The following is a 15,202-nucleotide window of genomic DNA, read 5'->3' on the forward strand; positions in this document are numbered from 1 at the left end:
GTTAATATGCAGATTTAGTGCTCTAAAATCAAGCTGCCAAAGTGATACTGTACAGAGCTAGACACAAAAATAACAACATTTATTGGAGGGGTGCAGGATCTAGAATACAGAAGAGAATAATGAAAAAAGTAGGAATTCAGGGAGAATAGCACTTCCAGACCTCTAATGATGTTATAAAGCAGTAGATAGGCAGAACAGACCAGGTGAGAAAGAATCAGAAATAAGCAGACTTAATAAGCCAGCCTGTGATAAACTTGAAAACATACATTAACTGGGAAAAAATGCCTTATTTGACAAGAATTGCTTGGAAGATTGGAAATCAATATAATAGAAATTAGGTTTAGAACAAATCTTATACCATTATATACTGTAAATTCAAAACGAATATTTGACCAGAATAAAAAAAATAGAAAAGAAGCCTATCATATAACTTTCATGGCTCTGGGCAGGGGGTGAAGTCTTAACCAAACAAAGGATAGAAACAATAACGAAAGATAAAATAGATAATTTTGATTACGTTCTCAAGTTTTGCATGAACAAAATTAATGCAACTGGAATGAGGAGGGATGTAGTTGACTGGACAAAGCGTCTTTCTATCCCAGTAGCTCTGTGATAAAAGTCTGATATTCAAAATACATAGACAACTAACAGAAATATATAAAATCAAAAGCCGTTTTCCAAAGGATAATGGGTCAGAAGGTCAATATAAATCAAAACAACCTCACATCCAGCAAATAGGCAAAGATGGCAAAAGATGAGAATAATTATTATGGTAAGGGTTGTGGGAAGATGGACACACTGATGCATTGTTGGTGGAGGTGTGAATTGAACCAATCTGTAATTTTACAAAGGAAATGACTAAAACATCCATACCCTTTTACTCAGAAAACCCATACCTGTGTGTATATTCCAAGATTGAGGGCAAATAGAAAGGCCCCGCATACACCAGAATGTTTGTAGCAGCACTTTTTGTGCTAGGAAAGAACTGGGAACAAAGAAGATGCCTTTCATTAGGAAATGACTAAACACAATGTGGAACATTAAATAGAATCGCATATTGCTGTACTAAGCAATATACTTATCAATCTTTGGGATTTAGCCAATATGATGAAACAAAAGGCTCTCAGGGTCTCATGTTATTAGCAGATGTTTTATTTTATTTGTTTAATTGGTTATCTTTCTGGCTAGATAGCTTATTTGTTCAAAGACCTATATGAGTTGTGTCTCCATATTTTCAGAGTCTCAGATACCCTTAAATTTTCAGAATCCTCAAATATGCATCTCCTGTCTTCATAAAACATGAGTTTTTGTGGTAGGTGGGTTGATAGTTTCAAGTTCATGGCCTATTCTTTAAATTTTTTTTTATTGACAACTTTTTGAATCAATAAATTGCCTAAATTTCTCCTAATATCCTCCCTTTGCTCTTCCCAGAGAGTGATGCCATTCTTCATTTTGAATCCATTCCAATAGCTTGTCTGCCCTGAAGTCAGCTGTGATCCTTATTGCCTTTCCTTAATAAGCTGCTACTTCTGGCAGCTTACAAATTTTTCCATATTTATTATTGTGTTAGAGTTTAAATGTGATATGTCTAGACAGTTAGATCGTTGTGAATGTCCTGTGAATTCTGTTTACATTTCACTGGTTTTTACTAGTTAGTTATGGGGAATTTTCTTTGGTAAGTTCTTGAAATGTAGTATCTGGATTCTTTTTTTTTCCCTAAGTTTTTGATGTTATCAGTAATCTCAAATTTGCTGTATTGTGTTCTGTTTTCAAGGTCTGTCACTTAGATCTGTATACGTTTGCAGCGATAATGATAATTCCAGTGGTTTTCCTCCATTCTTTTGGAACTGCGCATTTAGTTGCTCTGCATCATGTGCAGTTTTTTCTGCTCGACTCAGTCTGCTCTTTGCTTTTTGGGATTTTAAAAAAGGTTTTCTCTTCTATATATTGAGCATTTCCTTTATTATTTCTTCTTTTTTTTTTTAAACATGCCCTGCTTATCTATCCTAGAACATCTCTTGGGGTGTCTTGCATGGTTTCTCTTCATCATCTGTTACTCTTGGTATTTTAGCTGTTTGACTTCTAGAGCATTAAAAAATTTTGACAGCCCTTTTTGCTGTTATCATTTTAAATTTCATTTGTTTTTACTTTCTTAATGTCTGTTTTATCTCTTTTTCTTCCCTTTGTTGTTCCTGTTTGTTATTTTCTTCAGTGAGGAGCCTGGCCCCCTTCAGTCCTTTTCATTCTGCCATCTTGATGCAATCCCAACCCTTTGCTTTCAATAAAACTTTAGTGAATCTTTTTAAATAAATTTTTTTTAAAAATCATTTTCAATGCCTATATGCAAATGGTATCAAGTAACAGAAAATGGATTTTTGTTGTTGTTGTTGCCTCCTTGGTAAGGCAATAGGGGTTAAGGGACTTGCCCAGGGTCACACAGCTAGTAAGTATCAAGTGTCTGAGGCTGCATTTGAACTCAGGTCCTCCTGACTGCAAAGCCAGTACTCTGTCCACTGCGCCACTTTGCTGCCCCTGATTCTGGTTTTTTTTAAAAATTATTTTGTTTACAGATCCACTTTACAATTACAGTTCCACAGCTAACAATTTTACCAACAGTGTAGCCTATTTAAAAGGATGTAGATGCTTATTTGTCATAAATATGTGGGAAAATTATTGGTTCAGTCATCGGTCAACAAACGTGTATTAAGTGCTTGTTATGTGCCAGGTACTGTGCTGTGTTGGGGATAAAGGAAAAAAAAAAGGCAAAACCCAATCTCTTCTCTTGAGGAGCTCACAGTCTAATGGGGGAAACAACGTGCAGGCAATTACGAGCAAACAAAAAAGAGACCGGAGGAAGTCCACAGAGGGCAGGCACTAGCATGAAAGGGGACTGGGAAGGGCTTCCTGTGAAAGGGGGGAGAGATTCGAAGGAAGGCAGGGAAGCCAGGAGAGACGGGTGATCCTAGGCCTGAGGAAGAGCCAGTGACAATTAGAGTTCTGGTAGCTCGCCTCCTAAGAGGCTTCATGATAGTTTTCGTTTTCTCCTTCATGTAAGTCCGTATTGGGGGAATTATTTCTCTTCATCACATTTGTCTCTTAAATCAAGACTTGGTTTTAAATTTCTTGTGTGATATTTATAATTTTACTGAAATATGAAACTACTTTTAAAAATTTGATAACAATACATTCCATCATAATTACCAGAAATAATTTCATTTATGAAAATCCACTATGGATAAGGTCATGTGATAGGCATACAGGTATAAAAAGACAGTGAAGGCCCTTGTATCAAGGGGTTTGTGGTGTAAAGGGGCCATAGACTCTGCCCTCACATCTGTATGACATGAGGCAGGAGATGATGGAGTTCAAGGAGAGACCCAGGAAAAGTACCACAAGAACATTGGAGGAGGGGAAGGTGGTTTTTTGGCTGGGGGATCAGGGAAGACTTCTGAGAGGAGGGGACGCTTGGAGGGAAACATTTAAAGAGGAGGCCAAGTGTGCTACAGGCAAGACAGGGAGCAGGTGAATCTGAGGAGATACAGAAGGGCAGGCTGATGTCTGGGAGCACACAGTAGTTTCATTTGGTTGGAGTCCAGTTTTTGAAGGGAAATCAAATGAAATAAACCTGGTTTTGAAAGTGGGTCAGAAACAGATTGTAGGCACTCAGTACACTCTAAGGTATTTCTATTTTATTCTTGGGCAGATAGAGTCCCTGATGGTTTTAGAATTCAAGAGTAACATCTTCAGCTGTGTGCTTTAAGAAGAGATGAGGGGTCGAAGGCAAGCTGTATTTCAGTAGTCCAGCCAAGAGGAGAGCTAGGGGGCATCCTAAGGATGAATGTAAAAGAGAGGGCAGAGGGGCAGGGAGGAGCCCCAGATGATGGACATCTTGAACTTGAGGATGGCCTTCATTTCTTCAGCAGCCTGTCAATCTTCTACCCCGCCTAGAAGGATGCTAGTGTCACAGTAAGACCTGCGTGTTGGGAAGCAGTGCAGGGTTTGTTTGGGCTTCAGGGAGGGGACAGATAATGGTTGTTTGGATTTGGGGGTGATGGTTGGAGCCCTTCAGCTGGAGATGCCTGTTAGGAAGTTGAAACTCCAGAATTGCTGATCGCACAGAGCTGCATGTACAGTCTTGGGAGTCATCTGCATAGAACTGACAATTAAAGTCTTAAAAGTGAATTAGACCACACAGAGAGTTTAGAGAGAAAAGAAAGAAGGCTGAAGGTAGAGCCTTTGGGGGGCACCCACAGGTAGCGTGAGAATTGAGAAAACTGACGGAGATGGAACATGTGGTCAGGCAAGTCAGAGAACCTGAAGAGGGCAGTGTCTCAAAGGCCAAGGGAAGACAGAGTAGGCAGAGTGGAGAGAAGTGGTCAGCAGTGTCAGAGGCTTGAAAAAGGTCAAGGAGCATATGGACCAAGAGATGGCCATTGGATCGGGCGGTTAAGAAGGCATCGGTGACCTCGGAGAGAGCTCTTTTGGTAGAATGAGGACAGAAGGCAGCTTGCTGGGGGCTGAGATCAGGTGGGTGCTGAGGAAGTGACTGTAGTAACCAGAGCCTGGCCTGCTACCCTCCCTGTGTGCTCCGCAGTGGAGGAGGGAAGATGTGGTCACCTAAGGGCACGCGTGTATGTGTGTGAGTATACATACATACATATGCATAGCTGCATCTAGTGGTGTGTGTTGTTTCTGAGGCTAGAACAACCTTCCCACGTTTGTAGGTGGCAGGAAATGAACCAGCAGAGGAGAAGCTGAGGACGAGGGATGACAGAGCGAGGTTCTGGAAGAGCTGGAATGGGCACAAATGAAGGGTTAGCTCTGGCGCAGGGCAGGCTCCTCCTTCCTTTGAGAGAAAAGATGAGGACAGGATAGTGAAGCAAGCCAAGAGGCCCACCTCCTCGGAGAGATGCTGTCCCCGAATTTGTTTTTCTTCTCTCTCTGAAGTCCGTGCCTTGAGTCTTTATGGCTTTCTTACTTGGTTGATCTTTCCAGCCTCCCTTCAGAAGGGTGACATAGAAAGAACGTAAATGGATACATTATTTTGTGTATGTTTGTCTGAGAAAAATCAAGAGTAAACGTTTTTACCAAGTATTTTTGACCAGTGAGAAGCCAGCTCTTCCATCTTCTGCTCACCATCAGCCCCGTGGCTGAGCTGCCGCCACGGGAGGCAGCGGGCGCGCATTCCTTTCTGTCCGTGGCTGCCACGTCAGCGTCCGCCATCTCGTGGCCTCTTCAAATGCAGCATGGAGCGGCAAGGATCCCCAGAACAGCATTGGGTGGGGCTGAGTTCATCTACCGGAGGCAGTGGCAAAATTATTTGAAATGAAGTATTTTTCCAAGTTTGGTCTCATCGAGGTGAAAAAAGAGCAGGTGCCCTGCTTTTCTTTTATGCTTCTCTCTCCTAATTTGTCACTTTGTGTATCATGGAGATTTCCTCTCCTCCCTCTGTGTACCTTACTCAGGTTGGCCGCTTGCTACTGGTTCTCCTGTGTTATTGTTACATTCTGTGGATCTTCAGGCCACGGGATATCTTTCTGTCTGTCTTTCTGTTTTTGTTAAGGCAGTTGGGGTTAAGTGACTTGCCCAGGGTCACACAGCTAGTAAAGTGACAAGTGTTTGTTCTGAGGCCGGATTTGAACTCAGGTCCTCCTGACTTCAGGGCCGGTGCTCTATGCACTGTGCCCCCTAGCTGCCCCTTGGATATCTTCCTGAAAGAGAAAATGTCTGTTCATTGAACAAACACTTCAGAAATACTCACTGTCTGATTCACGGTGCTGATTGCTAGAGGAAGTGCACATATAAATAAGACCCAGTCCTTGTCTTACCATCTAGGAGAGGAGGCCACAACACTGTGCGTCAGAGAGAGATGATGAGCGAAAACAACTCATTCCTAGGGGAGAATTCGACCTGTTAAGAACATGCATACTCCTGCTGTGTGCTGAAGTAGTACCTCAATTAGCCAGAAGGTCGGGAAATTTTTTTTTAACAGAATGTTCCAATTAAATTCTCAGAATTCACCCTCAGACTCCCCTTTTGTTGCAGACTTTGTTGAAAATCCTAAATGTGTAAGCACCTTTCCTGTCTTAGTAGGAAACAAGGAATATGGTGTGACAGAAAGAAATGTACAAGTAGAGGCCCTGGTTTGAAACCTGGCACTGCTGCTTACCAGACTCGGTGCCGTCGGGCCCTTCGTCTGTCTTGGTGTCAGTTTCGTCTCCTTTGTAAAATAAGTTGGTTACAGTGGATGATCACTAAGATTCCTGGTTGTAGCTCTCAATCCTGTGACTCAGATCCTCTTGAAATGTGCAAGAGCATATTTCAGATAATTGCAAATGAAGGAAGAAAACTTTTCTCTAGATCTTTATCGACGTGAATGTATTTAGGGCTGTCATGCTTAGGTCTTTGTGTGACTGAAAACATGTGAAACCTTACTCGTTTCGTTTCATTTTAGTTTTTTCTCCTCCATAAATAAGTGCATTTTACCTCCTTTGTTCATAGTTGGTGAACTCCCAGTTACTAAACTTCACCAGTGACAATTGCACTTATTCTGAGAGTAGTAGGGTGCAGTGGAAGCGTAGGTTATTGTTTTTCACTGAAGTCCTTAACCTGATGTGACATTTATCACCAATGCTTACCACTGTGGACTAACTGATTGCACAAAAGGCTGTAGATGTGCTAGGGAAAAAATTGGAGATCGCTGATACTGCAATTCGCTTTTGCCCATGCATACTGTATTTGGCCAGTGAGGTCAGTGTTTGAACCCCTTGAGGGTCAGTAAGCTTTGTGTGGAGAGAGACCGTTTTCTTCCAGAGCCAGAGAGTTCTCCCTTAACTGTGGCTCCTTGAATGTGGCTAGTCAGAGCCAACAAGCTCATCGCTAGTAACGAAAACAGTCCATTGCTTCATGCAGAGTAGACGTCTAGCTCCATGATAACTATCTAAGTTGAACCTCACAACCTCTGTGTGGCCAGGTGACACGTTCTGACTCAAGTAGCTGGGGATGCCTGCCATCTCTCTTCTGAGATGCCTTATATTTATGTTTATGAACTAAGACTTGTTCGTTTTTATGTCCGGACCTTGAATTGACTTTATTAGGAACTGTATCAGGACCTTGAACTTGGAGGTTTTAAGTGAGGGCCAGGTTATAGTTTTTATTTTTTCCAAAAAAGATATCTCCCAAACAGTCAGCACATATTTATTATGCACCTCCCACAGAGTAGGCACTTAATAAATTTTAATACGTGTTTGTTGACTATGGACACCTACAAGCCAGGCCTGGGGCTAAATGCTGGGGGTACAAAGAAAGGCAAAAAAACCCTGGCTGCTGCTTGGCCAGAAGCTAAGAGTCCTGTGCGTGTCAAGGCCTGAGTATGATCTGTCTCCTTGCAGTCTCGCCAGTGTGCTTCTGATGATCTGTAATTTCTTTGGGGAGGGTTGGTTGATGTCTCAGATGGATGCTCATCGTTCTTTAGCTTGGTGACCACAGAGATTGTGTTCTTGTTTTCTTCATGTCCATGCACAAAACTCACTGTCCAGATCTGCTGTTTGTTTAGGGGTGCTTGTTTACTGTGGATGAGAAAGTGTTGGGTCAGCTGACTTTTTATTTGCTAACCTCTTTAATTTTTGGTGAGCTCATTTGTATGTGCAAAAGTTTTCACCAGCTTGGTTTATTTACTTATTGCTTTGGGATGTGCACTTTCCATATACGTTTAGTAATGGACTTCCTTTGTTCAAAAACTGTTTGAGTTGGTCTTTTTAAGAGAAATATAGTGTGCTATGCTCCAGGGGATTTTGAATCCTTGTCAAAACCGACTTCTTTTTTTGTAAATTCCCCTTCAGAATGTACCTCTTTTCTTGCTTTTGAGCTGGAGAACTATGCTGTTAGGGTCTTTGGTGTGTAAGTTGGTTTTGTTTAACTTTTTCATTCTTTGCACCAAAGGAATGTTCATTAGGTAAGGGAAGAAGGTATACTTGGAACTGTTGTAAATAAGTCATCTGTAAAACTAGAAGAAAAAGTTTTGTCATGCCTGAGAAGAGAATTACACATCCACCTCTAACATTACTAACATTGAAGTACGTGCTGTAAAACTCTCACATTCGCATTTTGATTCCTTGTTCCCCCTGCTGGTGTTGACTCAAGACATCTCAACCCCTCCCCTCTGTGGTCTTTAGGAAAGGGTGTTTTTGCGTTCAGCCCTATGAAAGCGTTACATTTTTATGAACAGCGTGTTTTCCATGAGACCTTAGAAAGGTGCTAGTTCTGGATGTCACTAGTTTCGTCCCTCTGTCCACTTGTGTGGCCTGCCATGGTGCCTTGCATGCAGGAGGTGTCTAATAAATACTCGGCTGAATGGAACCAAGCTGGCTTTGTAATTTTCTTGGCTTTTAAGAACTTCCATTTACGTAGCTCGTTTGAACTTCACAACAGCTCTGTGAGGGAAGTACTATGATCCTCATTTACAGAGGAGGAAACTGAAGTGGAGAGAGGTTCAGTGAATGTTGATTGTTAGTCACTGGGCTTCTAAGCCCTTGGAATGTTACTTCTGATATCTTCTGGAAAAGGTTCCATTGAAGAGGTGAAGGCTTGTTCTCCTCCCCTCCCACCAACCTGTTGGTAGAGTAATGGAGAAAGACAGTTTTGAATGGAGTTTCACATTTTGAAATGAGCCCAATATTTTTTATGAGCAAATGTTGTCATGATGACAGCTGGCACTTCTGTAGCACTTTAAAGTTTCAAAAATATTTTACATATTTTGTCTTAGAGCAAGAATGTGGCATAGTAAGTCAGTAAGTGTTTATTAAGCACTTACTGTGTGCTGGGCACTGTGCTAAGAGTTGGGGATTCAGGAATGATAAGAACCTTGTTTCTGTCTTCGAGGACCTCACAATCAAATGCCAGAGAAAACAAGTAAAGAATTTGATGCCCATGAGACAGTATAAATGGAAGGTGCTGTCAATAGGGAAAGGCTTCTTGCAGAAGGGGAAATCCGAGGTGAGTCTTGAAGGAGGCCAGCGAAGCTGGGGATGTAGGAGAGTTGTGGAGGACGGCCAAGGGAAAAGCATGGCGTCGGGGAAATGGAGTGTCCCCCATAAGGGACAATAAATGGAGCTAAGTAAAGTATAAGTGTAAGAAGACTGGGACGTTGGTGAAGGCCTTTCATTGCCAATGTAGAGGGCTTTATGTCTGATCCTGAAGGCAGATTGGGAGTCACTGGAGTTTCTTGAACGGGGAGATGATCTGGTCATCCTTGCATTTCATAGGAAAGCCATTGTGGGAGCTGAAAGGAGGGTGGATTGAAATGAGGAGGCATTGCCTGAGAGGATGGGTAATGCCCTTAGCAGCAATAGGAAGAGTTTTGGAGGAAAGATAATGAGTTCTGTTTGGTGCCATGTTGAATGTGAGCTGTCCAAAAGGCAGGTGCTCAGGAGAGAGCTCTGGGTTGCATATATAAAGTCGGGAGTTGTCTCCATAGAGATCATTGAATCCTTGGGAGCTGATGAGATCTCTGTGCAAGTCCGTCTAGAGTCTTAATCTTTTTTGTGTTGTGGGACGACCCCTTTGGAAGTTGGGAGTCTGTTTGGATCCCTTTTCAGACGAATTTAATGGATAAATTAAAATACACAGAATTATGAAAGAAACCAGTTATATTGAAATTGTTGTTAAAATACTTTTAAAAAACAAGTTCATGGACCCTAGATTAAGAATTCCTGGTACAGAAGAAGGCCCAGAACAGGGCCTAGTGGAATCTCTATGGTTAGTGCACTTGACCTGGGAGAAAATCCAGTGAAAGAGACCAAGAAAGAGTGGGTGGACAGGAGATCCAGAGGATAATGGTGATACGAAAACTTAGAGAATATCTGGGAGAGAATGACAATTGACAGTCTCAAAGGCTGCAGAGAGGTCAAGAAGGATGAGGACTGAGGAAAAAGCCATTGGTTTTGGTAGTTTTGGAGAGGGCAGTCAGCCAGACGATGAGGCCAGAAGCCAGGCGACTTAGGGTTTAAAATAAAGTCAGAGGAGATGGATGTAGCCACTGTGAGTTGGCCCTAGGGCCAGGAAGACCTAGGTTGACACATCCTGGTTGTGTGATCCTGGATAAGTCACTTAAAATCTCAGTGCTTTAGTCAAAGCTAAAACTATCCATCGAAAAGAGGAGGCTTCTCTGTACCGGATGAAGATGTTTCTTCATATGTGAGTTCCTTTTATTAATGAACTCCCAGATCTAGCCCCATCTCTATCTAGTCACTTCATTGGATCTTCCCAAGAATGCTGTGAGATAGGAATTCTAAGTCTTGCTAATCCCCATCTTCCAGGTGAAGTTGAATGATTAGCTCAGTCACATAGCTAATAAATGCCCAAGGCAGGATTTGAACCCAGGTTTTCCCTGACCCAAAGTCTGTTTTTACTATATATTGCATTATGTACAATACATTTATATATTCTAAGTTAATGAAGTTACTTTAGATTTGTGAAGGGTTCTAGAAAAAAGAAGATATTGTATACATTTCAGCTATTTCTGACATTTCTGTTTCCTCCCCCTCCCACAGTTTCACAATTCCTGTTAATTTTACATTTCCAATCTATAAGAGAACTCAAGGCAAATTGGAGGAAGAAAAATCAGAGATGGATGAAGCACCTTGGGTGTTAGGGCTGGAAGAAACCTGCGAGATTATCTGTAATTCAGCCTTTTCCCTTTGCAGATGAAGAGCTGGGGCTCCAGAGAAGGTCACCTAGAAGGACAGTCAGGCAGTCAGCAAACATTTCTGAAGTGCCTGTGAGGTGCCAGGCACTCTGATAAGAGCTGGGGTAGAATCAGGAGTGAGATGGGGGTTCTGCCTGGGAGCCCAGTGGTTTATCCACTCTCCCCAGATGGTCAGAAGTTTTTTGGTGCTGGTGTATGGGATAAGAACTGCCTTTTTCAAGCCTTTCTAAAAAGCTTTTTTGGTTTTGTTCTGTGCAGCCATAAAACAGAAGAACCAGAAAATAGCAGATACTATATTTGGAAATTGGTTATATCTTGGCAAGTCTTTCCAGTCCGGCCTTTGCTCTAGTTCTCAAAAGGAAGAATTTGAATGCAAACGGAACTTTTGCCCAACTTCTGAGAACCACATTATTGCTCTGCCTAGAGAGGTTTAGTGAGCTTACTCCCTGTTTCTTGATCTGGCAGAATTCCAGACAAATGTGTGCATGGACAAGCTTCAGCACCATCTGGAATTCACAAAGACCTGCACTGCTGTTTGCCACCTTGAAACAGTTACCGATAAAGAGATTTTCCTAAAGCTGTTAAGCACTTTCTTAGTGTATAAAGCTCTTTTCAAAACTAAGATATTACAAGACTCCTACAAAATGATGAAAATAAAATGTTAAAATGTTCTACAAGTGGGATTTTTTTAGCTGTATCATGAAATGAGTGGTGATGGCATCCAGTAAAATTAATCTTGTAGCGATAATAATTGGTCTCTGTTTGTGATCCTTTATGTATCTTTCAGTAGTACTCGATGTCTGAGATTGTGCCCTTTAACTAGGCAGTTTCAGCTTGTCTGTCATGGTGGCTGGTTTCCTCCACCTTCCTTCTTTATTAAGAATTTGTACTAGGATATTTTAAAACTTTGCAAAATGTACTCAGAGCGTTTCTTTTCCTCCCCTTATCAAGGTTCTTCCCAAGCTGGAGCGTGTGCTGCCAATGCCAGATGGCACTGTTTCTGAGAGAAGAGCTGGCTTTTGCTTAGGAGTAATGCCGGCAAACAATGCCAAATTAGCATAAGCAAATGTCAGCGAGCTAACACAAAGCCAGCCCTCATTCTGCCTTTTCTTCCTTTCCTAGGCCATGGGGGTTGAGAGTGACCAAGAAATCGTGCAGATGATTGGCACGGAGGAGCACGTGATGGCTGCCTTCGGTCCCAGTTTGGAGGAGTGCCAGAAAGCTCAGATTTTCACACAGATGCAGGTGTGTCTTTTCATATCTGTCCTTGGCCATAACATTCAATTGGAAACTCAACATTGCTCCTTTCTACGGGGACTGATGCAGCATTTCCTGTTTGGAGAAGTTGGGAGTGAGAGCTGAGAGAGCTTATGGGAGGAAGGAGTGGGAGAAGGGAGATGGGAGGAGGACCGAACCTATCAAAAGAACGTGGTCGTGCGAGGCATCCTGGTTAGAAGGAGAACATGGAGCCAAGAAGCTCCTGTTGCAGTGAGAAGTGAAGAAGCCCACTTCTCAGGCTACTTGGATAGATTGTGCAATTTACTGCTCCTACCTGAAGTGGCTTTGCGGGAGTTGCCAGTTTTTTCCCGTGGCTGCCTCTCTTGACATTCCCATTCAGCTATTCCCCTCCTCCAGGGCCTGCCCTCCAAGCATCCAGTTGTGTGTGGTCTTCGTTGCTCTCCTTCCCCTAAGGGCCATCCCGACCCTCAGATGAAGGGGTGACCCGCTCTGCTACAGCAGGACTGGCCAGCCACCCCTGAAGGTTGCCATTGCCCTGAGAATTCTGGAATGCTGGGCTGGGTCCCCTGGCGGGGCCGTGGGGGCATAGAACAAAATGCTCTCCAGGGACTTCTAGAACCAGCTTGATTTTTCTTCTAAATAGTATACGGATGCTTGGGGCCTGGTTCTTCCGTGCTCTTTATTCTAGGATCGCGTGGCGCTTCAGTAAATGTAAATGAACGGTGCAGAGCAGGATGCTGGCTGTGTTAAGGAGCAGAGAAGATTTTCTTCTTTATTGATCTACAGGGAACATTCATTTTCCAGGTCACCTGTGTCAGAGGGGAGTGCCAGGCTAGCCTTTCCCTCTGGCTTATGTTTTGTGAATCCTCCCCCCAGCCTATCATCTGGTGTGTCCTGTGCAGTAGAGACTAAGTGAGCTGATGTGGGCTAAGGTATGCAAAGTGCTTGAAGGTCCTGAGAGGTTTGGTTGTTCTTCCTTTTCCCTGGTGTCTTCAGTTGATGAAGATAATTGGAGGCCATGGATTATGATCATTGGGCAGTTTTGAGAAAAATGACTTGAGTTCTAGAGTTCAATGCTTCTACTTCCTTTCACTAACTAAGGTTACTGTTGTTTTGGCCATTTAATAGTCTTTGACTGGGCAATCCTCAGTCTCCTAATTCGAAGCAGAAGAAGCCCTGTCTAGATGTTTGAGAGTGGGAGGAGGGCCTGGTGAGAAGACGTCTGGAGCAGCTCTGGACGATTAGGGAGTGAGTGGCTCACTCAGTGTCAGATCCTGGGCCAGTACAGTAAGCCGGGGCATGAGCCCTGTAGCACCAACTACCTGCCAGTGCCACCAGCACCGGCCCACTGTGTCCAGAAGTGAACCCGTGCTCGCCCCCTCCAGCTGGCTGGTCTGCTGCTTCTAACCACTATCCACCCAGTCATCTGGGCGCAGAATCTTAAAGGTGCCTGTTGATTTAGAAAAGCAGGGCTGAGAGCTCTGTTTCTGATCTGCTTTACGAGTAATCTTTCCTGTGACGTGAGCTCAGGGGGTTCTTGAGGGCTGCCAGAATTTACCTGTTCAGTTTCCTGATATCTTTAGTCCCTTTCGGTGAAACACAGCTCAGTCCATCACGTACTATAGCACACAGTCAGAATAATGACGGAGTGTAGGAAGGGGAGGCCGAACCTCGAATATCAACGCCTGCCTTCAGAGTCTGAAAGACCTGCAATCATTCCTGCCTCTGACCCATCTTTACTGCCCCATGGGCAGAAGTCACTGAACTTCTCAGTGCCCCAGGCATCTGTCTTATGACTCACCTTACCAAAGGGCCCTGTTTGTACGTGTGCAGGGGGGTTCCGAGATTTGAATGCTTATCCTCCCTGGGCCCCCCACATAATTACATATGTACACTTACATATATGTACATAGTGTCTGTGTCATTATATTGGTCTCTCTGTCCCTTAGATGATATTATCTTTCTCCCCAACTCTTCTCTCCAGTTTCCTTATTAATGTCAAGGGTTCTCCCCATCACCTGGGCTCATTGTCATCCTCGACTCTTTGCTTGCACTCAATCCACGGATCCAGTCTGTTGCTAGAGCTCATTGTTTCTACCTTGACTTCTCTCCCAGATGTCCCCATCTGTCCACTTTTACAGCCCACAGCCCAGTTCAGGGCCTCCTCACCTCCCACCTGACTCTCAAAGTAGCTTTCAGCTGGTCTCCCTGTCCGAAGTCCGTCCCCACTCCAGTCTGTCTGCCATTTGGCTGCTATAATGATTTTCCTAACATGTTCTGACCACATCCTCTCCCTACTTAGTGAATTCCAATGGCTCCCTCTTTCCTTAAGGATCAGATATAAAGTCCTCTTTTGGCCCAGAAATCTCTTCACAACCTGCACCTCCAGTCTCTACAGTCTGTTTATATTTTACTCTCTTTCATGTACTCGGATTTAGTTCCATTGGCCCATTTACTGTTCCATGTGCATGACTCTCCTCCTGTTTCTGGGCTTTTGCACTGGCTGGCCCCCCCATGTCTAGGATGTTTGCCTTCTTAACTTTGCTTCTTAATTTCTCTGACCTCCTTCAAGACTCAGCTCACATCCTGCTATTTTCAGAAAACCTTTCCTGGTCCAAGAGATGGCTTACCTTCCATCTGCTATGATTATATATCTTGTTTGTACCTAGTTATTTAAATAATAATGACTGATAAAGTTAATTTTTATAAGATGTATTGTGATTTAGTCAATTTGCTTTGTATAATCAAATGTTGCTCTCTCTAATAGAAGGTAATGACTAGCCTACCCATTAATTAGTTCCATGAAAATATGATATTAGCAAATCAGCTTTCTGGGGGAAGTTTGTTCCATAAAAATAAGATGTTGGTGATGAGCTAAATAGTGATAGAGCAGCCTTTCACAATATCGCTGTGGGGTGGGGTTACGCTGTATCGATGGAGTTGTTAAAACTCCCCTTGTCGGGGCAGAGCTGCGTGGGTATGCCTGGGTTGTCCATTTTCCACATACAGTTGGGTGCATTCACGATGCTACCTGACGGTAAAGTCATTTGAACGCTGCTATGGCATTAACTTGTTTTTCAGGCCCTTAAGTATATAGGAAACAAAGTAAGAAGACAAAGGATGTGGGGAGGGGGACCAAAGAAGACCAGGATGGAAGAGGCAAGAGAGCTGTTGGCGTCAACCATTCTCACCCATGTGCCGGTAAGTCATGCCTTTCAAACCAAATAAATAAATGCTCAAGTGTAACCCTTGGTCAGC

The 15,202-nt window shown here is 43.2% G+C and overlaps 1 protein-coding gene across 1 annotated transcript in view; it reads left to right on the forward strand.

Annotated features, from left to right (window-relative positions):
- Positions 1–15,202, forward strand: part of POLR3B (RNA polymerase III subunit B) — a 147,217-nt gene that overhangs the window by 26,010 nt on the left and 106,005 nt on the right. The window contains exons 10-11 of the mRNA XM_020982425.2: positions 11,828–11,950; positions 15,026–15,145. Coding sequence (XP_020838084.1) covers positions 11,828–11,950; positions 15,026–15,145 — 243 coding nt within the window. The remainder of the gene's footprint in view (positions 1–11,827; positions 11,951–15,025; positions 15,146–15,202) is intronic.

This window comes from Phascolarctos cinereus, unplaced genomic scaffold (assembly GCF_003287225.1).
Source record: "Phascolarctos cinereus isolate Bilbo 61053 unplaced genomic scaffold, phaCin_HiC Scaffold_1;HRSCAF=81, whole genome shotgun sequence".
Classification (NCBI taxonomy): domain Eukaryota; kingdom Metazoa; phylum Chordata; class Mammalia; order Diprotodontia; family Phascolarctidae; genus Phascolarctos; species Phascolarctos cinereus.